The following is a 25,619-nucleotide window of genomic DNA, read 5'->3' on the forward strand; positions in this document are numbered from 1 at the left end:
AGAGGGTTCCCTCTGTGGAATGAGTGTCATCCTTCAGGAGAAACTCATACTTCCTTTCCTAAGCCCTTTCACACCACTACAATGAGAAAACTTGGGAAGAGGAGGCAAGAGAAAGCCCGGAATAATTTCCAGCCATCCCTAGTCTTTGCAGACAGTAATTTATTTTATTTCCTCTTTCTTCCTAATATTGATCATATACATTTTAAAAGTAGGTAACTTTGAAGCAAAAATATAAGGTAATTTACAGTATTCTCCAATGTGCAAAGTTGATCATTACTGAAGCACATTGTTTAAAAAGGAAAGCTAGAAACACTATTTTTCTCCAATTTCACCCACAGAATACCAGCAGGATTACCCTGGGGCATGGAACTTGGAAATGGTGGACAGCAGTTTTAGCCAAATAAGCATATAAGTGAATTTTACTACAGAGGATTCTTTGGTAGCTCTGGACCTGGATTATTATTTCAGCCACATTGTCTTTGTATTTATTCCTGTTCGTAGCTAGTCAATAATGTTTTGCATTCATTATGAAATTACTCTATTCAGAATTAAACTTTCCAAGATCAATGGCATGTTTTATTAAACCATGTTATTCAAATTCAGTTGTATTAAACATCTTCCTATTGAATCCTAAAGATACTGCTTTGAAAATAAAAATATAGACCATCTTGCTATCTAAATTCTTGAAATTAAACAATTTAATTGGATGCTCTAGCTTGTACTAATATGCTAAGCCACATGATCCTCCCAAGAGAATAAAAAATAATAAAATATACCTGTGGAGCTTGAGAGTGACAGTTCCATAAACGGTAGCGAAACCAAGAAGGCGGACCCATCTGAGGAGAATACAGCGAAACGTGTTTGGCTCAAAGTACAAAATAACAACCTGTTGGGGGAGAAGAGAAAGAAAGAAATCTTGAGGATCAACTGAAGACCCACAGACTAAAATTAATATTTTATGACCTGATGTTTATATAAATTCTCACATAAGCACACATGCATTAGATTAAAACTTTAAAATATTACTTTGATCATTCATTGTCCAAATCAGAGAACTATAGTGTCTCCCTATTGCTTCCAAATCAATTCTAAATTCTTTAATAATTCTAACTTTCAGGCGTTTCTACCAAGTGTCTCTAAGTCATTGGTATGTCCAAACTTAGTTCTTTTTACTTCCCAAGCTGGGCCAGCCAGGCTGGCTTCCATTGTCTTCCACCCGGACCTCTCCCTGTTCCTGTCTCCACACGCCTACCGTACCTATCCCTGTCTGAATCAGCCCTGAGAGAACTACCATGTGCTGCACACTCCCCTCAGTCCACCACTCCATATTTATTACTTCACTTAGTACTTGGTTCAATTACTTCACGAATTTGTAGCTTCTTACTCCAGAGTTTTCATTCAATAAACATTAATTACCCATTTACCATGAGCCGGGCACTGTACTAGATGTTGTGGATACAAAGGCCAATAAGAAAGGAAAGAGAGACATAAGAATCTACAATAAAGCAGTACAGGTGCTGCTCTGTCTGGTGTGGCTCTGTGGGTTGGAGGGCCATCTTGTGAACTGAAAATTTGCAGGTTTGAATCCCAATCAGGGTACATGCCTGGGTTGTGGGGTCAATCCCAGTCAGGATGCCTGTGAGAGGCAACTGAGGAAACACAGATGTTTGTCTCTCTCTCAACCCCGCCCTCTAGAATCAATAAGCATGACGTCCTGGGTTGACAATAACAATAGGAGCACAGGTGCTGAGATAAACACCTGCACAGGTTCAGTGAGACACAAGGGAACAAATGGCCAATTCCAGGGGGATGGTCAGACGGCATATACATGGTGGGGAAAAAGTAGGTTTACAATTTTCATATAAAAATAATACAGGCATTAATAAATAATAATACAAAAATAAACTCTACCCTACATTTGCCCCTCCCTGTTTTTGCAAGGTGCTGCATGTACTGCCTTTCAGATGCTGCTGTGTGGTTGGGAGCAAGCCCTCATCAAACAGGAATTGGTCTGGCCCTGCGTAAGGAGTCTTTCACAGTGCCGGAGGACTAATGCTGCGGACGATGCAGAAATACACCTGTCTGCTTGAAGCAGCTGGCTGAACTGATTCTGCTGAATGTACGAGAATTGTAACAAAAAAATATAACCACTCTGAAAACCCAGAGTGTTATTTTTGGTTATGCATCCCAAAGATTCCAATATTGGGAAACATTAGGGATTACTGGGGGGCAGGTGGTGGGGGCTGATAATTTCTTGCTGGTATCTTAGAAATGAAGCACCAGTCTCCAGCAGTACCAAGAATGATACCACCTAAAACTCTATGCTAGTTTTTCTCAAATATTTCTACTATATAAATATATGAAACTAAATATTGTCAATATCATTTGGATTACATTCTCAAGCAGTGGGGAAAGTACTGGACAAGAGTGTCAAGGAGAAAGGAAAGAAATGTAAAAATAAATATGGACAGTAGATAATATTGCTTTATGTATATATAGTATTTGTAAAGATTTGACTTTAGAATTTAATCTACTAGAAAATTATTTGGATTCATTCCAAAATTGATATAAAACCTTTATTATTTTGAGAAAACAAGTTAAAGTTCTGTAATTTTGCATTGTTTTAACTCATGTATTTTTTAAAGATTTTTAAAGAGATTTTATTTATTTATCTTTAGAGGGGAAGGAAAGGAGAGAAGGAGAGAAATATCAACGTATGGTTGCCTCTTGCGCATCCCCTGCTGGGAACTGGCCTACAACCCAGGTATGTGCCCTGACTGGGAATCGAACCGTGATCCTTTGGTTTGCAGGCCTGCACTCAATCCACTGAGCTACACCAGCCAGGGCATAACTCATGTATTTTTGACAGAGTTCCTTTTCACAAGAGTCCAAGAGTAATTATGAGTTCTGCAAAGTAAGTCGTGTTGCTTACTAAGAAACCTCTGCTGAAGGAAGAAGGGAAGGAAAATAGGAGAAAATATAGAGAAAGTTTGATAGATTTTTAAGGGATTGAGGGAGTATATGTGTTTCTTCTCATAGAAGAGAGAAAATGACAAATTGGAAACCAAAGTGGGAGAGACCTAGAGTCAAGAACTAGATTAGAGGTTATTCTAGCACAGTGGATTCCTTGAGGCAGCAAAATCCTGTGATTTACTGTCAAGTTTTCTACTGCACATCAAGCAGTGAATAGGAGAAGGCAAACAACTGCAATATAGAAGTTGCCATAATTATTTTTTATTTTGAAATAAAGAATTGCTTTTGAACTACTTGAGAACTACTAATACAGCTTCAAACTTATATTTCATAGATGAAGAATTTGAGGACTTGTTATTGTAAATGAAAGACTGAGTTGGTCAAAATGAAATGACTTTTTGATCATCTATATATAAGACATAAATTTAAAAAGTAATAGAAAATAAAATTCCAGTGAACTTAATACAACATATTATTAGAAAGAGTTCAGCGAGTAGTAAAGTTGAAATTCTCATTTTGCCATGTGGTGGTAAACACAGGTTCTGAATCCAGTCTCCCAGTCTCCCTGGGTTCTAATCCCAGCTCTCCTCTGTATTAGCTGGATGACTTTGACAAATTATTTAACATTGCCTCTATGCCTCAGTTTTTCCACTTGTAAAATGAAACACAACAATGCTTCCACATGGGACTGTTCTGGTTTAAAAATGATAAACACGGTGATATCATATGGTATTTGTCTTTCACCACCTGGCTTATTTCGCTCAGCATAATGCTTTCCAGTTCCATCCATGGTGTTGCAAAGGAATCTAAACAACAAAACAAACAAGCAAGCAAAATATGACCAATGACACTCAAATGCGAAACAGGCTGACAGGGACCAGAAGGGAGAGGGGAGAGAATCACAGGGGAAAAGGGGAAGGACTCACATGAACAAGTATGAAGGACACATGGACGATAACTAAGGTGGAGGGTGGAAATGGGAGGGAGGTGGGGAGCACTGGGGCGGGCAGGGCTGGGAATATAAGACAGAAAACTGTACTTGAACAAGAATTAAATAAAAATAAAAATTAAAAAAATGATAAATACAATGTCTGGTACAGCAAGTATTCAATAAATATTGGCTAATATTATCAGGAGAGTTGATTTATGTATGCTTTGTTCTAAAAGTTCCATTTTCATTGCAGTATAATTACTTATCATCTCAATAATTTTTTCTAATCATTCCAGTCACTCCTTTTGAATTCCTATAATCACTTTTTGACTGTATGCTTTTTCTACTTTGCCTTATATTGCAGTTATCTGTATGTGTGTCTCCTAGGATAAAATGTAAAATCAGAGAAGGCATACTTCTCCATATATTCTGTGTGCTTTACACACAGAAAATTTATATATACTAAATTTTTTATTCCATGATTTATTTTAGCTAATTGAATTAAAAAAATATTGTCTTCAAAATAAACTATTTGAAAAGTCCAATCATGGTTCATTAATCATGATGATTCAAATTCATACACTCACTATTAATTTGCTCTGTGTGAGGCAGTAAGGGATTTAGAGACCGCGCAGATAACTGAGATGTGGTTTTGTCCTCAACTTAAAATTTGGAAGAGTAGATATTACATGTAAATGATAAAAAAATTGTGTGATCATACTTACATAGCACTACTGCTACACACTAGATTAAGCATTTTTGCCCTATTTATTCATGTAGTCCACACAGTACCTTATGAAGTAGGGACTCTTACAGAAAAAAAATGAGGTATAGAGAATTTAAGTGATGTGCTCAGGGTCACACAGCTAGGAAGTGTCAGAGCAAGGACTGGAATCTAGGCAATTTGGTTCCAGAGTTCACGCTCATTAAGAGCTTTACCTTCGTTCTTCTCCAAATAGTTCTACCAGGTGGGGGAGATAACAAAAGCTATCATACTGTGAATCTTGTAATATTGAGGATCCAGAGAAAAGGAAATTACTCTGTGGGAAAAAAGTGAATTTATTCTGGGAGGGTGGATATTTGGGCAAGACCATGAAGGAGAAACAGGTTTAAGTATGTAACAAAGAGGAAAGGAGCAGAGCCCAGGACAAAGGCCTGGTTGTGGGAAAAGCTTTAGAATGTGGCGTATGCAGTTACACTCAGGAAGACATGAAAGGGAAGACTGAAAATCAAGCTTCAAAACAGACATGGGGTCAGTCTTTTTTAAGCTTTTAATAACATGAGGAGGAATTCAGATGTTATTTCATCAGCTGGCATTCCACGAAACTTCTTTGAGCTGATATCGGAACTGTGTTTCAGAGAGTTAATCTGGCAGCTGCATGTGAGAGAACTGGTTGGCTGTGAAAGGGGAAAATACTAAAGGTGCAAAGACTAGTCTGGAAAAATAAAAACCACCCCAAAATAAAACTCTAGGAAACAGGTAAAGAAGAACATAAATAACATAGTGAGAATGAGAATTCAGTTATTTAAGGAAATAAGAACAAAGAAGATGCTGAATCAGGAAAATTGGGCAACTGATTATTTGCTGAGGCAAAATAGAATAGAGTGTCAAAGACAGACAATGTGAAGACTTTAACCCTGAGTAAATGGGAAGATGATTGTGTTTAGAAGAAAAACAATGTTAAAAAAAGACACATCAGACTGCAGAAAATTATGTTACTTTGCTTAGTAACCTCCCCACACCCAGCTCATCCCAGCTCAGGACTGGCCTCCATGACTCCATGACTCTTCCCATCAACCCCCAGACTGAGTCAGGTTTCCACCTAATTTGTACGTTATTTACTTGTATTGAATTCTGAGCTTTCCTTCATCGCACTCATCAACTCTATTTTGATAGAATTATTTCTGTAATTCATTTGTTGAATGTTTTTTTACTAGCTTATTTGTAAGTTGCATGAAGACAAAGGTTGTAACTACCTTGTTTGTGATTGTGTGTCTGTTCCCTAGTACTGTGCCTGGATGAAGCAGGTAACCAATAATTGCATGTGGAAAGAATGAAGTGAAAAAAGGAAGTGAGTGTGGGAAGGAGAGAAGAAGTGAGAAAGGACAGAAGACAGTAAGTTCATTTTTTAAGATTTAAAAAAAATTTATTTAATTATTGTTCAAGTACAGTTTTGTCTTTTACTCCCACCCCAGCCCACCCCCCAGTGCTCCCCACTTCCCTCCCATTTTGTTTTTGTCCATGGGTCCTTTATACTTGTTCCTGTGAATCCATTTTTGAAAATACTGAGTGTAAGTTCTCTATAGGACTTCCAATCCAGATCTAGCTTATAGTAATATACTCTGTAAAGGGAATAAAAAATAAGGCCAGGAAGTTTCAGTATCCCTCAAATCTCAATATTTAACTTTTCTTGTTAAATATAATTTCAATACATGTATAGTTTAACAAATTATTGTAAAATAAATACCCCTTCCCAAAACCCAAGTTAATAACACTTTTCATAACAGACTTTGGTAGGAGAAGAAATAGAGAAAAACTAAGCCACTGACCTGAAATATTTATGAATGATGGTGATAGTACTAGTAGCTGTCATTTTTATGTACCAATACACTACTTATACAGGATGGGACAAAAGTAGGTTTACGGTTGTTCATAGGAAAAAACAATTCAATAATTAATAAATACTAATAAAAATAAACTCGTGTTATGCATGCTCACAACTATAAATCTAATTTTGCCCCATCCTGTATTTAAGGTCCAAATACTTTAATAACCCCATTCTAAATATTAAGAGACTAATGTGGTTAATTAATTTGCCCATGGTTATCAAAATAGTAAAATGTTAAACCACAACTCATAAAATGTTCTTTTTCCTGAAAGAACTAACTAAGGTATATTTTCAAAGTGCATATGTCAAGGGAAAAGTTTCCCCATTCTCGTTCTAATACTAGAGGCAAATGGCAGACCTAAAGATATTTTATTTAATGCGTAAGAAGCAGGATATAAGTGTAACACTTATGTCATTAAGTAACCTGAGGACTTAAAGCACATATAATTGCTGGGTGAATGAGCGCAGGTTATAAATTGTAGGTAGGTTTGGGGGGGCGTGGGAGAAAAAAGAGACTCATTCAGGGTCAGCAGGAGAAAGTGTGTCACACCAAAGCCACCAGTTTTCTTTCTTTCACAATCCATTTGTGAAATCAAATGGATTTTTGCCTAGATATTTGTTTCCACTTTCTCTGGAGAGGAAGGCTTCAATATGAAAGTCTGAGGTGGATTTACCTCTACGTATGTTTTAAGGATTTGGTTCTTCAACTCTGGAAGTTTTTCAGATGCTAACAAAATACAATCAGCTGATTTTAGTGGTGGAATAATCTGGGCGTTGTGTATTTAAAAACATTGCTATTTTGGAGGTGGCTTTCCAAACCTTTGCCTCATTGCAAACCAATCTGTACATATTTCCATTCATTTCATTATATGTAATTTTTTAAAGCTAATTTTGAAGTCAGCTTGATTTCCTATACTCTTTGGATACTGAACACAGCTAATGGGGAAGAAAAGAGACCACCACAGAGAAAAAAATATTAGGCTTTTCAAACATGCACAAAATGGAACACTTTGAAATAGAATAACTTTCTTTTGCAAATATAGACCAGGTCCAGCAATAGAAAATTAACCTCTGCTGTGGCTGCCCATCATCCAAGGTTCAGTGACTTTAGAAGAGGAATACTTAGACGGTAAAAATGATCAGAAACTAGCACAACCGAATGCTGTTCCCAACTCTGGGAGAATAAGACGTTTGAGGCTCTTGTTTTTGGCCTGACATTTTAAGGATCTTAGCACCACCAGTTTTCTGATAGTCTCGGATGCAGCAGTTCTACTTTCCTGACTGACTTGCCAAGTGTCATTTGCTTCAGTTCAGGAAAATCGGTTGTGAGTTAAACCACTGTTACGGTGAACGAGGTGTTGCATGCTTTGGGGTTTCTGTTAGTAAGTATGTGTGAACATTTTATTTATAAAGAATATCACTGGGTAATTGGAGCACAGTGACAGATGCCAGTGCTGAGACTTTGTCCATGAAGATCCTTTGATAAGGTTTTGAAGAACTTCTGGGGGTTTAAGGACTCTCTTTACCACATCTGCAATGCCCTTCTCAGGAAAAAGTTTCACTAATTAAATATTTTCCAAGCCACTCATTGTTCTCAAGTTTACTGTGCTCCCAACAATCCTTATTGAACACGTGGAAAATGAAGTGGATATCTTATCTTGGAGGACAGCCCACAAAGGTAGCACTTGGAATATCTAATATTAAACCTACTAACTAATCTATCCAGATTTACTATATTTCAAGTAGGAGGCTGGAAATAAATAATATAGGCAGAACTATGTATATAAAAGTAGTTTTATACAGGATTTGCTTTAAAAATATGTAGATTTAATGTCTTTAGGTGTGTTCTAAAATAATTATTTCCATATTTGACAAGAGATATAATTCCATGTACAGAAAATATATAGGATGAAAATGCATGCCCCATAAATGTTTAACTAATTACCTAATGTTAGATTCAAACTACAACAAAATAAAAAATACTTAATACAACTGTACATTTATGTGACCACCACACATGAAAGGGGCTATGACAATGATTATGTCTTTACAAAACCATGGTCTAGAACTTATTACTGCTTTGCACTCGGCTCTTATTACCCCAAAACAACAAGTGAGGGATAAATTAACAAACTAAAATTATAAAATCTATGCTGAAGTTTTTAAATGTGTATTTTCTTCCTATTTTCTCTCCTGATGTTTTTATGAACAAACTCCATATTCTTCCAAGAGAAAAATACCCAAGTAGAGTGATGAAAAAATGAGAGAAACATATAGTTAACATTTTGTTTTATTAATATGAGAAAATTTATATTTTCTTAAATGAGTACCTTACTGTAAATATGTATAAGCAACTGTTTAAATTGAATAAGTATATACATATGTGTGTATGTCTATATATCTCTCACAAAATTAATGTTGAAAATGATTACATATGCACATATTTCTTAGTATTTTAATTTTTTTCTGTAATTAGAAAAATGTTAATTTAAATAAAAACTAATATTTATTACAAGAGCTCAATAAATGGTAAAAACAGCATAGGATAACTCAACCTTTTAGTATAATACAGGCAGATAATGGGAGCATAAAATTAAAACTTCTGGGTCCTCTCCTAAAATGTGACTATAAGAAAGATAGAATTTATCTATGAGCTAAGAAATTGGCAGAGAGCTAATATATATATATATATATATATATATATATCTTAAGACATGAACAAGTTCAGAAACAAATAAGCCCTGAGTATATAATCAATGATCTACTGATTCAATTTTTCTTTTTTTAGAAAATGGACAAAAACAGTGAATTGGCAAGCAGAGCAGTAATGGACGAACATGAGAAACTGAGAGACTTTAAACTAATCAGGGCATGAAAAACAATTTTAAAGGAGAAATTTTTAAAAGATAAAAAGTGAAGGAATCAACCAAGACTACTTTCCCCAGTGGGGTCCAATTCACCATTAAGTTCCGGGTTCTGGGACTCATGCTCACGCATAGCTCATGTTTAGGAACTGCTGAGAAATGACTTTTGGGGGGTTGTAATATTTTAAAACAATAAATGAGAAAATATGAAATGGTCCTGTGGCTAGGAGGAAATCATTTGAATTTTCTCAAGTACTTCTATCTGTTTTTAAATTGTGACTTAGAAAGAATGAAGACTTCAATTTAAAAGATTCAGTGTGATTTATACTTGCTACTTCTGGAAACTCAAGCCAAAAGACTGTACAATACTGAAAGGAGTATGAGTAGAAATGACAACCGATGACAGATAGCAATAAAACTCTGGAAGATAGAAAGCGGATGGTAGCGTATAACCAGAGGAAGTCAAAGAAAGAGGAAGCGCGCACCTGAAGAGAGGGAGCCCCTCAGAGGTCTTTCTTGTAATCGTTTTGGAGGAAGTTGGTTAGTACTAACAATAGCTCCTAATGAGTGCCTGCTATATTTCAGTTACTTTTAAAGTAACTTACATAAAAAATTTATGTGTTCCTTACAACAGTTCTTTGAGGCAAGCGAGGTTATCATCCACACTTTACATATGGGGAAATTTTCTTCTGCAGAAAAGTGAAGAAATTTGTTCAAATTCACACAGCTAGTAAGTGGCAGAGCTGTGGTTTAAACTCAGCCTGAGTCTCTAGGCCCCACTGCCTGTCATTACACAGGAAGGAGAGAACAGTGAGGTATGTGCAGTGGTCTCCGATGGAGCCTGGATGTTGAGAAATACCTGGTGTCCAGCTTGTTAGGTGTAGTGACCAAGGAGGGATAAAACTAAATAATGTTATTTATGGGGTAAAACTACTTTTCAAATAAAAACAAATGAAAAATATGCCTAAAGATAAAGAATGCACTTAATAAATGGGAAAATGAATGCTAAAGACAAAACTGTAATGATTTATGAAAAAAAAAATGTCAAAGAAAAGCATGACACCCCAGAGACTGAAGCACTATGTCAGAGAGAAAACAGCCATACCATGGGAAGAACTGGAAGCCAGGAACCAGTTCAGTGGCCTTCAATTCTGACTAAACCTCAGAATCTCTTGGTGGTGGAGTTAAAACATTTGAAAGCCCAAGTCTCCCTTATGGAAAATTTGGTTTGGCAGTTCCAGAGCTCAGCCTGAATAATCTGCCTTTTAAAATGTTCTGCTGATGATTTTGATTTAATAAGGTTTAAGAGCTGTGGATACTAGTTTACCCTATAGAGGTGGTACAGCCACAGCTCAGACCAAGGCTTGGGAAGGTGGTGAGAGTGGCTGACAACTAATTAAAACGCAGTAACCATTCTATTTCTAGAAAAATCCTACATATCCATGCATATAAAATATGCCAGGTCATACACCCAAGAATATTCACTAAAGCATTGTTTGTGATGGGAAATACACTGAGGACATTCTCGGCCCAGAGGGGATGGCTTGAATATGTAATTCATGCTATATCCACACAAAATGGAAACCTACGAAATTTAAAATAATCAAGTAGATCTGATTCTGTTGCTGAAAAAAATCTATAAGAAAAATTGTTAAGTAATAAGTCTCAGAACAGTATTACAACATAATTCCATTTGTATATATATATATATATAAAAGGAATTCCTAGGTGTACATTCAACAGAGCTTTAAGGCCTTTTACCTGGGTGGGTTGGGGATTGAGGAGGCAGAGAAGGAAAGGGGACTTTTTACTTCTTAACTTGTATTCTTTGGTAGTGTATTTTTTACAATAAGAATACATTACTCTTATAACAAAGGAATGAAATATGCATGCAAAAATTTTTGACTAATTCATTGTAATCACTGTAAATGCCCTACTCTTAAAATAGGGTGTAGAGGGTTGCTTCCAAGTACTATGGAGCAAAATGGAGAAGGTATCATATCTAATACCTATGAAGTGACATTGTATAGAGATGGCAAGATGTAAAAAAAATGAAGATAAAATGAAGTATCTTAAGCACCGAAGAAGTTAATAAAGGAACAGAGGTGCAACAAAGCTCATGGAAATAGATTTGAAGTATAGCATTTTGAGAAGAAAGAAGAAAAAATGAAGAAGAGACATAATGTACAGTTTAATAAGATGATCACTTAATCATAAGCAAAAGCTTTTTTAATGCCAATGACCGAACATATCAAAAAAGTTGATCACTGTGCCATTTCCTGGTCCTCAGGTGGCCCTTGGGCCTTGGCAATGACCCACTTGTTTACTTTAGATTTGTGGGTCTTCCTTCTCATGGAGAGTCTTGCATAGAGCAGTCTTTGGGGAAAAAATTCTTTATTTAGAATTCAAAGATTCCTCCCAATTTGTTGAAGAAACTGTGTAAAACATACATAACAATAAGTTTTATAAACTACAACTTAGAGTCTAAAAAGTTCATTCAAGCTATAGTCACAACGCGGTTCCAGAAGGGGCCTGTCAGTCACGTATTGCCCTCTGTGCAGCCCTGGGAAGGGCAGGAGCAAAGACTTGCCTCTTTTCTGCCGCCTCCTGGAAAGACTTCTCAGGAGTGTTTCACACCAAAACTGCTTAGTTTAAGCAAGATCTTACACAGAATCTTAATATGTATTTACTTTGTTTGCATAGGTCCTTACTCATCTGAATAATGCAAGCACTTTGTTTCATTCATTAACCTTTCCTGCTCGTGGCTGACTCCCTAGCAATAGACCATTTCTGCTGCGGCGTGGGTTCGTGGGGAGGTAGAGCGAATGTTTCGAGGGGCTGTCAAATGGGTGTCCTACCTTCCAGTGTGTAGTCAGGGGCTAAGTTTGTGGATTCTAAACTTGCAACAACATTTCATGACTAGAGGTGAGTTTGGGCTGTTCTTGAACTTCATAAAATGGAATCATCAAGTGTTCTGAGATTTTATGAGTCTGAATGAACAGCACCTCCTTGGTATGGTAACCAGCTTCATATTGACATACTATTCCCATGTCTGGGGAAAGCCTTTAGAATTTTTCAAAACATTCCCACACGCATTATCGTATTTTAGATGCTACATAGCTACAGTTCCACTTTGGCTCAGAGAGAGAAACCATCTCAGCAGTGTGAGGAGAGACTGTGTACACGTGCTTGGTGTCCACCCAGTCTCCTGACCCTCACCCGACAAGCTAAAATGGAACAGTGGAGATGCCAGATCTATGTCTGGGTTAGCCTCCTGCTTATACGAGTGCAGTAGGCGATCAAAGACGTGGCTGTTAATTTCATTTACCTTATTCCCTTAACCAGCTATGTAGACACTTGGCAGCTCCACTCACCCCAGGTCAGCTCAGCGCCTGACAAATTTTTAGTACAATTTTCTCTCTTGATTTTGTGGGCAGTTTTAAAAAATACAGAAACTGACTGAAAATAATGTAACCCTGGCATTTTCACACCACACAAATTAATAAATGTGTATAACTTTGTTACCAATTTCCCTGGCATTTGAAAGAAACCTTAAAATGCTATCCACATGAAGTAGAAGCTTCATAGCTCCCCGCAGGGGTCTCGTCTCCTCCCTGCTCCAGAGGCACTAACGTGAATCTGACATGTCCACATCCAGGGCATGTTTTCCCACTTTGGGCCCATTCACTTGGGACCATGAATAACATACAGCATTACTTGTGTTTTAAAAACTGTATAGAACAATACATTTTGCATTAGCCTTCGCATTTCACAGTTATGCTTTTATAGTGAATTAAATTAAACGGATCCAACTTCCATCAAGGCAGAGTTAAATTCAAGTCTCTTTCATAATCATTGTTCCTTAGCTTTCGTATCTCATGACTAAAGTCAAGGAAAATTTGATGAAAGTTAGAATTATCCTCAACTGGGTTACAAGGAATAAGGAGGTTTTATCTCTGTTTGACGATCTCTTTATGAAAAAGTATGCATATAATTCCCATGAAAACAGGACCCACGGAGATTTCTAGAGCTCTTCAAAAGCAGAGGAGCTGATAGATACCCTTGGCCATGCCAAGCTCTGGTCTCCCACTTGGGGAATAACAGGATTAACAAAAAGTAGTTGAAAATGATCATTTGAATATTTTTGGACATTTCCTTAAAACTGAAAACAAATTATAGAAATGAGATGGGCTTCTGAGGTCCCCTATGCCAACTGCCTTAACTTACTATGAAACCACAAAAAGGTTAAGTGACTTGCACAAGTCAGGCAGTTAGCCACACCAGGACTGTTCTCAGGTCTTCTGATTCCTAGTTCATGTTCTTTATACTAATTACTGCTTACAAAACTGGGCTCAGTGCGGGCATCCCAGGGGTTACTTGTAGGGGTCAAAGGAGAAGCAAGCGTGTCAGTCTCTGGGCCTTGTATCTCCTTTTGCCCAGGGTGCCTCACCTTTCAGTAATTGCCGCCATCTTCCCACAGCTACTGTCTGTCTATGTAGGATGCACTGACTCTTTAAGTGCATGTCCACAGCAGTTTTCAGATGAACTCCTAATTGTCTGATGTCTTCTGCCTTTGCTTTCACCTCATCAGCGAGATGCCATTGTTTGTGCTAAGTTTATTTGATGGAGTCTCAAATACTTATCTGAACACTTAGATTTTATTGGGGCCAGTGACCAGGTAATATTATTATCACCTTTGTCTTCATTTACATATCATGCTAAGATAAGTAAAATGGAGGAATTTATAACATGGCTATTTTGGTCTAGTTAAAAATGTAAAGCGTCTACATAATATCATCTTTGGAAGTAATTTAACTCTATAGGAAGTACTTTTTTTATTCTCCTTTGGACTATTTTATCAAATAATAGTCCATTAATAAACACTCTTGGTTGTCTATCCAAACAAAGCCCCCTTCTTCATCACTAAAAGAACTGAGATGCTATCAAGGGTCTGTGGCACAGGGTATTTTCCAAAGGTGAGGGCATCGATCTCTATCCCATCCCACATGCTCTTCTTACAATGTGACGTTTACGAGTCTCCTCAAACCTGTAGGTACTTTGTGCAACAGAATATGTTGGAAGTAAGGGCATGGTACTTGGGAGGGTTAGCTCATAATAAGCGTATGGCTTACACATGGCCCTCCTTTTCTTGGGATGATTGCCCTTGGAACACTGTCGCCATTTTGCAAGGAAGCCAGGCATCCTCTTGGAAAGGCCAGGTGTAGATGTTTCAGCCACACCTCCAGCTGTTGTAGTCCTCCAACCAATGTTGAGCATGAATGCTGGATGTAAGAGTGAGAAGCCTTCAGAAAATTTCACTTTAAGTCTTTCAGCTCAGGTTTCAGGCATCAGGGATTAGAAAGAAACCTTCCTGATGAACCTTGTCAGAATTCTTAACCATGGATTCGATTCCATAAGCATAATATGTGGTTGTTTCATGCCACTTAGTTAGTTTTGAGGTAATTTTTAATGTAGCCACCGTAATTGGAACAATACCACACAATAAAGTCCATGATATTCAGACACTCACTCTATCTCTACCCCTGGGGGTGGACTCTAATTAAACCAAGTGAGAGGTCCTCAATCGCCCGCAATTATGCTCCCAAGTGGCATTCAGAAATATCTAGGGACACTTTGTTGTCACAATTGGGGAAGCAGTGCCTATGATATCCAGTGACTAGAGGCCAAGGATGCTGCTAAACATCCTACGATGCATTGGATAGCCCCTCCCCATGTCCAACAAAGAATTATCTACCCCAAAGGGCAATATTGCCATTGCTAAATTAAGCCAACCAATATCCTTGTGTGTACAAACCTTACCAATTTGTAGCTACCTGTGAAAGAAATTTGTCACAGACTGGTGAAAGAAAAAAAGATGCTAGAGTATCTTATCAAAAAGAGATTAAATTCCTAGTATCTGATTCTAAACATTAAGATGAAGTTAGAGACCAAAAATGTTCACAAAAATACCAGCTATACTGCCTTGTCTGATAAGAGAATACAGCTGAAAATTTAGAGCTATGATAATACTATTTTCCGTTTCCTAAAAAAAAAACAACCCTATTCTTACAAAGTTCTGTAATGAAGAAGAAAAAAGAAACCTGTACATCAGAAATAATGACTACATTCTATGGACATAATTTTAATACATTAGGTTCTTGTTTTCTGAGTATTTAAATTGATTGCCCTGGCTAATTAATATTTAGAATGGAATCTGAAATTTCTAAAGTATAAATATTTAAATACCTTTATTAGTCAAAAAGTTGTAGAATTTCCCTTTACCCGCTTTGGCATAAAGAGAAATTAACAAGTGATTCTGGAAGTCTTACCTCAAAATAATGTGTTTGAGTAATTATTGTCATGTGAAATAAGTGTTGCACCATAGTGTTTTAAAATATTTTCCCTGAGAGTGTATTTTTCCTAATTCGTGATATGTAACTTGCCCAGAAGAATGCTATAAACTTATTTTTATAGTCAGATTTATGTTTCTTCCTTTCTATTTTTTTGATAGAATCTGTGAAGCATGGAATTGGATTTCTTGAATTGTGCAAGACACAACATGAAAATTACTACTTGGCAGCATATGCATTTGGGCTTGAAATCACCCATATCTGCAGAGAGTGTTAGACCCCACACTGTTTTAGAGAGAAATATTAGCTCTCTATGAGTGGGTGTATTTCCTGGTTTCATCTTCTTTTTGTAGGGTGGTGACTTTTTCAACAGGCTCCTCAGCTTTCTGTAGTCATCTTTAGTGCTAATCCCAAATTATGCTCTCTCTCTCCTTCCATGCAATGGTAAGATTACCCCTCCACTCCCTCTGGAAACTCGGAGTGCCAGGTGACTTCTGGTTGGGAGCTGAAGAGTCAGCAGTGTGCTTCGCCACGTTCTCTTTTCCACCTGTCATGATGGCCAGCAAGGCTCCATACAGTTTCTTGGGTCACAGAATGAGAATAACAAGCAGGCATGTGGGCCAGAGTCCCTTGCTGAGCCATGATAGATATTTAACATAAACCAAAAGTAGATGTTTTTTGTTTTAAAGTGCTGAGCATTCAGGATTGTTCATTACCAGAGCATAACCTAGTATATCATATGTGATACACTTCGATAAAATGGATATAAGCTAAACGTCTTTTGTGATAATTAGATCTTCAAATGATAAAACATAGCATTTGTACTTTGTGTGAGTACAAATTCTTAAATTTTATGGTAAACCAATATGCAGCAAAAGTTAAATTGCAAGAAATAATAATAATAATAACAACAATAATAATAAACTACTACTTCTATTACTATTCTTCCAGATACTCTTAAGTTTAAGAATGAAATCACACTATCAGAGTACTGTATACTCATGCCACACTGGTTGGCCTCCTACTGATTTTGCTGAACTGCATTTTAGTGTCATGCTGTCAGCCTCACTGGTGACTGTTTTAGGAAATACTAACTGTAAGACACTCGTTACTGCATTTGTCAGAGGAACATCAAAATACAACAAGCTGTCTCTTCGTGAGAATCTCTGGGACTCAGTTTGCTAAAAGTGCTTTCTATTTATTTTTTTTTAATCTGTGGAATGCTCTACATCATGTAACTAATTTCCCCACTTTCTGCTAGCTCTTAGCTACTTTTAAGTGAGATTTTGGTCCATTTGTAGTCAGGTTATAAAACCACAAAGCCAATGCAATTCATCTAAGGGACTAACAAGTTACAATCATTTTTTCTACTAAATTGCTATTTTAATTTCTAAATTATTTTCATTATTTGGTAGTTTTTTACAGATCACTATAAACTTTTTAAAAATCATTTTTGTGTGTTTTTGTAATTTATGGATTATTTGTGGGTTTTTTTGGAGATTTCTGTAAACTTTTCCTATTTTTTTTTTGTTCATCACAAATTAAAAATTAAGTCAATCAGTTGCCAATGTAGCTCTTCCATTTTTGTTTGATACACTTGAATTTTGAGTGATATAACCCACTTATATTTTAAGACTGTACAATAAACAGTATTTTAAAAGGATCCATATATCTCTACACTGTTAACGTCTTGCTCCAACAAAATGGAGTAGTTCAAAAGTTATCTTTTTCTTCACTTTTGTTTTTATGTTTATTTTGCTATCCTACTGTTGGGTTAAATTAGGAATATACCAATGGATACCCACTCCTTCAGCATGAGTTGGGATTCACTCTCTAGAGAATAGTTTTTAAGTGACTTCTCTATGACTGTAACTTAATGAGGCATCACAGACTGTACCCTTCAAGCCAATATTGATTGGAAGCATACTTTATTCTCTTAATACTATGCTTGCCTTAAGCATTTTCTGCAATTCCTCTTCAATGGTTATTTTTAGAAGTACATAAACTACATAAAATTGTCCTGTGACTGGCTATGGGGGAACTACAACATTTAAAGGCAAATCACAATTTTGTGCTGCATATCTAATGTGGCATCAAGTTTTCAATGAGATACAAAATGGTTTGTTTGACACTGATAACTTGAAATGTAACAGACACCGTATTTAGAATACAGAGAAAATTGAGGTTTGCATTTGCTGTGGAGGAATGTAGAGTATAAAGGAAGGAATAAATCCATGCTCAAATAATTTCACTACAACAAAGGTATTTTGATTGAGGGATGTACATAGAGAACAGAACCTAAGTTAGTGGGGAAACTTTCTTGATGAGCAGAAACTTAATGAGTCTTCAAGGACAAGTAGGAATTATCCAGCTGAGGAAAAAGAAAGGGGTATTTGCATGAGACAAGTACAAAAGCACGAAGGCATGGGGCAGTGATATGGTCACAGAGAAGTATAAGCATTCTCTTATTTGCTGATGTACAAAGTGAAGTAGAGAGAGAGGCTGAATTTGAAGAGAGGGCCAAGTCCTTTAGGGTCTTCTATTCCATAACAGGGAACTGAAATTTCTTCCTAAGGTATATAAAAAACCACTGAGGACTTTTAAGCAACAGAGTAACAGTTGAATTTATGATTTTGAAAATTCTTCTTGGCAGTTGTGTGGAAGATAGATTAAATTGAAGTAAAAAAATGCAAAATAAATCCAGAGAGGATAGAAACCAAAAGGACTTGGAGATGAAGACATTGAGGTCGACCTTGAAACTTAGAACCTTGGTAGGCAGAGAAGGGAGCAGAGCACGTCTATTAAGAGAAAATGGTCTTAGTTAAAGCATGGGGCAAGTGTAAAACTGCCTTGTTTACCAGAAAAAGAATGTTTTGAATTTTCCTTCAGTTCATGTTAAGAAGCTACCCTACAGCTTAGAATTCTGTGCTTAGAAAAAGAGTAGCATAGACCCTTGAATCTGGCTGGAACTGAAGAAGACCACAGAGCTTATCTCTATCTCCTTTACTTAAAAAATGAAAAACAGAGAACAGAAAATCTACAGATGGGCTTTAGTTATCATCATCATCATCGTCATCATCAAGCTGTTTATATAATGTCACTGATGTGTTAGACATTGGTTTACTGTTTATACATATCTCATTTAATCAGCTAAACACACTTATGAGGTCTGTACTATTATTCTCATTTGCAGATGAGGAAATTGAGGCATTTAATATGAAATAATTTTTCTAAAGTTGTACAGATAGTAAGCGGTAGAGGTAAAACTCAGTACTGGACAATGCTACTTTAGACCTGGTGCTCTCAATTTTACATTTAATTACATGTAAGATACATGGCCAATGGTTTATCCAGAATTAATATTCAGGTTCCTACTCCAGTGTATTCCAGTTTATCATTCTAACATGTGATAAAACAAAAACTTTTCTACTAAAAGGTAAAAACATTTTGTATGAATTTAGAGTGAGAGTATCCAGCCATGACAAAGAGGGTTGGCTTAGTGAAGAAAGGGCACACTCCTGCATGTAGGAGGTGACATATCATCTGAAGAGCGAGGTCCTCAATAATGTCAATCACTCTGGGAAGACGACCTTCCCAAAGAAGGTGGAACTTAGTAGGAATGGCCCTAGGTAGCCATGGGGTAGACATCTGCCTTGTTGCTCTTGACTCTGAAGCACCATTAGAATTTAAAGGGATCATAAGATGGTGTTTGCCATGTGGAAGCTGGCCAGGGGTTAGAAAGTAGGAAACCTGGCAAAGCTGATATTGGGGCTCATTCTAGGGCCACAGGGCTAAAGTTACCAATTTTTTAGAGCTAATGAAGATCAAAGCAAGTTACGTTGGGGACTCAACATATTTAGAGAAAGGCAGAAGTCCTTGGTTTGCTACTCTGTCACACTAGCTCATTTATTCTGTCATTCATTCATTCATTTAATCAAAAATATTTGAATTTATGTGACAGGCACTGTTCTATGCAAAGGGAAACATACTAGTAAATAAAAAAGGTATTCACTAAACATACTAGTAAATAAACATACTAAACATACTAGTAAATAAACATACTAAACATACTAGTAAATAAAAAAGGTATTCACTTGTTTTCTCTGCCCCTGCAGGGACATGATGCCCTATCGAGTTGGCAGGTTTCCAGTATTGAGGGTCAAGCTTGCAAAAAAGTATAATGTGCAAACTAAGGTCAAGAGTTTGTAACTTCCAAGCATATGCTCAACAGACAGGCATATATATGATATCAAAATTTCATTCAGTCTTATTTTAATATTAATAAAAAAATCCAATCTGTATTATAGATGTCTAAGTGTTTATGGTTGTGTGGCTCTTTGTTCCTGTAATAATTCTCCACATTATTAAGAGTGGAGAAAACTAGAAGTGGAGCCAGTGCTCATGGAGTCAGCATGGGCAAAGCAGTTTAGCTCTCTTACTAAAGCAAAATCTCCATTATGTTAGTATTAAGAGGAAACTATGTGAGTATGTTTATCCACGCCAAACTGCAAAAATAGACATGCTGTGATCTATGCCTGAAATGATCATTTACTGTTCATCACAAGATTAAAGACTAACTTCATGTTCTGCCTTAAATGTCACTTTAGAGGACCTTTTGCTTAATTTCCCCTAGTGACCTCTCTCACTATTGTTTTTTATCTTTGCATACCATGTGTTTCTTCAGTCACACTTGTGATCATTTATAATTGATACTGTTTTGTTTACTTATTTATCGGTCTCTCCTTCATTTGGTTTCAACCCCATGAGAGGGGCAGAGAAAACAAGTCAGCTATGTTCAGTGTTTCGAGGACCACTAGACGGCAGAGTGGTCCCACCTTGACCCTCAGTCGCAATGCCAGTTCCAGAGCACTCTGTACATACGGTTGCAAACTAAAGCATCACTCAGAGCTTTGGTTGGCTCCCACACTTAACTTGGTTCACCTGATATGAGACAATCTATGTAAAATGCCTGACACATGGCAGGCACTCAGTACATGTTAGTCTTCTCCCCCATGCAGGATTCCAAGAAGGGTAGTTTATTGTGGATATACCCATGTTACATCTACTTTAATCTGTTCTGCAGTTAGCTTTGAAAATCATGACCATCCTGCAGTTATATAAGAATAAACCTATCTCTGTCTTGGAGGAAGCTTAAAATAGTCTTAGACTCAGGCATGCCTTCTTTGGGACTAGCCCTGGGGTTCACTGTCTCTCTGCAAGAAGCAATAATCAGAGTTGGTAATCTTCCAGGGCAAGGATGTGTGATATAGCAGTGCCTGGGGTGAGTCAGCAGATTGGCTTTGGAGCTTGAAGCTTCACAAACTCAGGGACAAGTCCCTGGCATTTGGTGCAGAGAAAGACAATAGTCTGCAGCTCTGCTGAAGAGTGCGAAGAGTATGGAGAACAGCGTCAGGAGATGAGATGAAAAGGAACACAGGGCCTGGTCCTGGAATTCAAGTGCTGACTCTGCTATTTGTTAGCTATGCAAGTTGGACAATTTCTTTTGTATTTGTTCCTGTTTTCTCAACACTAAAATGGGAATTATGATTTTCCCCAATCTATATCACAGCATATTAGGAGATTTTATGAGATAGTGTTAAGCATCCCAACAACTGGATCTTTTGCAGGTTCAAGTGTGATCTCCTCAGGATATTTGAGTGTGGAATTCTCACGTATCTGAGTGCACCTTAACCAGAGCTGCATTCCCAAGACTGTTGCACAGAGGATAAAACCCAGCCCACAGCAGCCTTCAGGTTTTTTCCTCCAGCCTCAGTATATTCATTCAAAAAATATTTCTTATCTGCCTGCTGTCTGTCAGGCTAAGTGTTGAATTAACTGTTGGAAATACACTGACAAAGAAAATATAACACTGCCCTACCGCAAATTACGGTTAATTTAGTAAAAAGGAGGACAATAAATATGTAAGCATATAAATAAACATATAACTTCAAATTATCACGAAGGAAACAAAAACCAGCTTCGCTCATAGGGAACAATGGAAGAAAAGGTTTTGGTAAGAGAGTCAGGAAAGGTCCCTCCGATCAGTGGCATTTATGCTAATACTTGGATGCTGTGACCCGCCCGTGGGACTGTGCAGTGTAATTTCCCTGGGAGGAATCCCTATATGGCCTTGTGCTAATCTCCCTTCTCCCTCACAAAGCAATCTGCAGTTCGGAGCCATGGCCCGAGGGATTTGTCAAGGTTAGTTTTCTCAAGGCAGGTCTGTGTCCCTGCACTTTTGTCTGTCCATTTCTGGCTTCCAGTACCAACCAGAAATTATTTCCATCAAGTATCCATTAATTGATGTGTTTGATAGACTGAAACCACTGCATGCTGTATAATTTCATCTTTTAAAAATTGACTTGAGAGAGAGTAACAGCAATTTGTTGCTGTTTCTTTTATTCCTTGGTATGTGCCTTGACCATACCAAGAACATGTCTCTACTCAAGCCCCAATCCTAGTGTATCAGAATGAGGACCTTACCTGTCCAGGGCCCTAACTTCAGGTCTTAAAGCATATTTTCTTTCAGTGTGAAGGTGGCCTGACGCCAAACACAGCTGGAGACCAACAAGCAAACTGTTTTCAGAGGAATAAAGTGTCCAAATGATTCCTGGATTAATTTGATCTCACACCACAACCTAATTCTTTCTTCCCCTCTTCTCCCTTGCAGCAGTTTAATTTATATGCCAATAAGCTGCAGTGTGCAGTAACTGCAATGGTGAGCTCCGCTCAGTTATCAGTCACTTCACTCTGTGTCTACCTCTCCAAGATTTAAATGCTGGCATCTGCCTCAGTATGAGCTTGAACAGTATTATGTGTCTGCAAAGGAAACATCCAGAGAGATGAATCTACCAGGGTTTATGCTTCCATTCCAAACAAATAAGTAAAAATTTCATCATTTAATTAAGATTCATCATGTCGAATAAATCACTGTGTAAAGGTTATATGTGTCACATTGTAGAGTAACTTAATAAGGGTCCTGTCTGACTTTCTTTCAGAATTTAAAAGTAATAGGAATCCAATCTATGCCTTCATTTCTTTTTTTTTCCTGCCAAAAGGCATGGAGTGATCCCCAGGTGTTTGAAAAAGTCAAAGCAGACCATCAAATTAAAAGCAAATATCATTCTAAAATCTAATGAAGGTCTCCTACCAGTGCTTCTTTCCATAGTTATGTTTAGTTTAGTACAAACAGAATGTAATTTTATAAAATACAGCTTTTCAAAAACTCCAGCTCTCATCAACCCAATTTTATTAAAGTCATAACTACCACAGACCACAAGCTCAATTGTTACCAGCATAAAGGACAAAAATCCAAACACACGTCTCTCTCACATCTTCCTTTGAGATCACGGTACTAATCTCCTAAGGTTAATATGGAGCTGAAAAGAAAATTGATGAATGTCTGATCTTCTGAGAAAACTGGATTTGCTATGCTTAAAAAAAAATCTGGTTATTTGTACATTAAAATCACATGAAGTAAAAGCAATCAAACTGTTGAATTCAAAGACTTCTGCTTAAATTAAAGTCCAAACTTGGTTCTGGTTAAGATGGTGGCATAAGTAACGTTGTCATTGAACCCTCCCACAACCACATCAAATTACAACTACACTACAGAACAGCCCTCATTCAGAGCCTCCCTAAACTCTACCTGAATGGAAGTCCTACAACTGAGGATATAAAGAAGAATGCAAATTGAGATGTTAGGAGGGGTGGAGACATGAAATACGCGGATCCCACACCCACATGTGTCAGATGAAAAGCAGAAGGGATATCTTGGATCTTGAAGGCAGAGGTCCCCCCTGAGGAATGAGAGCTCTCAGTCCCACACCATGCCCCCCGCAGCCCAGGGCTCCAGTGACAAGAAACCCCCATAACTTCTGGCTGTAAAATCCAGCTGGAATTGTGGCTGAATGAGATGGAGGGCTTCTGGAGTCTCAGGCAGTTTCTTTAAAGGGCCAGCATACAGACTTACTGGGACTCACTCATTGCAAACTCCAGTGCTGGGGCAACAGGGACACGTGAAGGAACTGAGTAGCCTGGCATCAAGGTGAGAGCTGAAGGAGCAGATTTCTCCTGGACACAAATTCTGGCAGAGGTCATTGTTCTTTTTCTGGGCCCTTCTCCAACAGAACCTGCAGGTGGGCACCACATCTAACTTTCCATCAGCCTGGCTAACACTGTTGGCCCTGACCTGCCAATTCTCTGAGATCCTGCACCACTCAGTGTGCAGGGCTAATGGAAGCTGTTTCCAGTGGTTGTTCCATACAAACAGCCTGTTTTGGCTCACGCTTCAGACTTCCCTAAAAATCTCTCAAACAAGCAGCATCTGGCCTTGAGGTGTTCCGTACCTCTTCTTAAGTGATCCCAGGCCTGGCACTAATGGCTGCTGGCCTCAATTCTCAGTTTTGCCTTTCCTAGGCACATCCAAACCCAGCACAAGTAGCAGTACTCTGAGCACTACTCCATAGCTCATGCCAGCTGGCCCCAGGCAGGGCACAGAAGCTCCAGGCATGACACAGGGGGCCCAAGGCAGGATATAGATGGTGGCTGACCTTGTCCTATACCTCCAGGAGGCCACAGAGTCCATGGACCCGATGGACAGCTTCAGACCACATCAAAGCACCACCCAATCTCCACCACAAGGGACACTCTTAAGGAGCAGACTCAGCAGGCACCAGAGCCCTGCTGAAGTAAGTCCTGATTTGGACTCTGTACAGCTGATCCTCCACAGGGCTGCAGCAGGTCCTAGAGTCAAAGAGCCTTGGGGTAAATCTCTCCCATTGATATGTCAACAGCAATCAAGACTCAACTACAGTAGGAGGGTGTACACAGCCCACACAGGAGCTGTATCCAGAATGACCAGCTTGAGTGACTGGGGAGGCTGTGATATTGGATCCTATAGGACATTTATTACATAAGGCCACTCTACCAAGCCTGGGAGACACAGCAGCTCTACCTAACACACAGGAACAAATACAGAGAGGTGGCCAAAATGAGGAGACAAAGAAATTTGTCCCAATGAAAGAACAACACAGTTCCAGAAAAAGAACTAAACAAAATGGAGTCAAGCAATCTACTAGATGCAGAGTTCAAAACATTGGTTGTAAACATGCTCCATGATCTTAGGGGGGAAAGTAGATGAACTTAGTGAAAACTTCAACAAGGAGATAGGAAACACAATATAGAACCAGTCAGAAATGAAAGATAAAAGATACACCAGCTGAAATGAAAAATAATTTATAGGAAATCAACAGTTGAATAGATGAAGCTGAGAATCAAATTATAGATTTGGAAGATAAGGAAGCAGAAAACACCTAATTAGAACAGCAAAAAGATAAAAAAGAATACCTCTGTACCCTCCCCTCCCCCGCAATGATAATAGGATAAGGAAATTCTGGGGCAACTTCAAGTGTACCAACATTTGTGTCATGGGGGTGCCAGAAGGAGAAGAGAGAGAGCAAAAAATTGAAAACCTATGTGAAAAAATAGTGACAAAAACTTCCCTAATCTGGCGAAGGAAGCAGACATACAAGACCATCAAGCACACAGAATCCCAAATAAGATGGACCCAAAGAAGCCCATACCAAGACACATCATAATTAAAATGCCAAAAGTTAAAGACAAAGAGAAAATCTTAAAGCAGCAAGAAAAGACAGTTAATTGCCTACAAGGGAACTCCCGTTAAACTGTCCACTGATTTCTCATCAGGATCTTTGCAGGCCCGAAAGGAGTGGCAAGGAATGTTCAAAGTGATGAAAATCAAGGACCTACAACTAAGATTATTCTACACAGCAAAGCTATCACTTAGATCCAAAGGACTGATAAAAAGCTTCTCAGACACACACACACACACAAAGCTAAAGGAGTTCATCACCACCAAACTGGCATTAGA

The 25,619-nt window shown here is 37.9% G+C and overlaps 1 protein-coding gene across 1 annotated transcript in view; it reads right to left on the bottom strand.

The window, feature by feature from the left end:
- Positions 1 to 25,619, bottom strand: part of LOC118980457 (probable G-protein coupled receptor 158) — a 165,148-nt gene that overhangs the window by 36,716 nt on the left and 102,813 nt on the right. The window contains exon 4 of the mRNA XM_037037069.1: positions 777 to 886. Coding sequence (XP_036892964.1) covers positions 777 to 886 — 110 coding nt within the window. The remainder of the gene's footprint in view (positions 1 to 776; positions 887 to 25,619) is intronic.

This window comes from Sturnira hondurensis, unplaced genomic scaffold (genome assembly GCF_014824575.4).
Source record: "Sturnira hondurensis isolate 20B ecotype Veracruz unplaced genomic scaffold, ASM1482457v3 Scaffold0022910, whole genome shotgun sequence".
NCBI lineage: Eukaryota > Metazoa > Chordata > Mammalia > Chiroptera > Phyllostomidae > Sturnira > Sturnira hondurensis.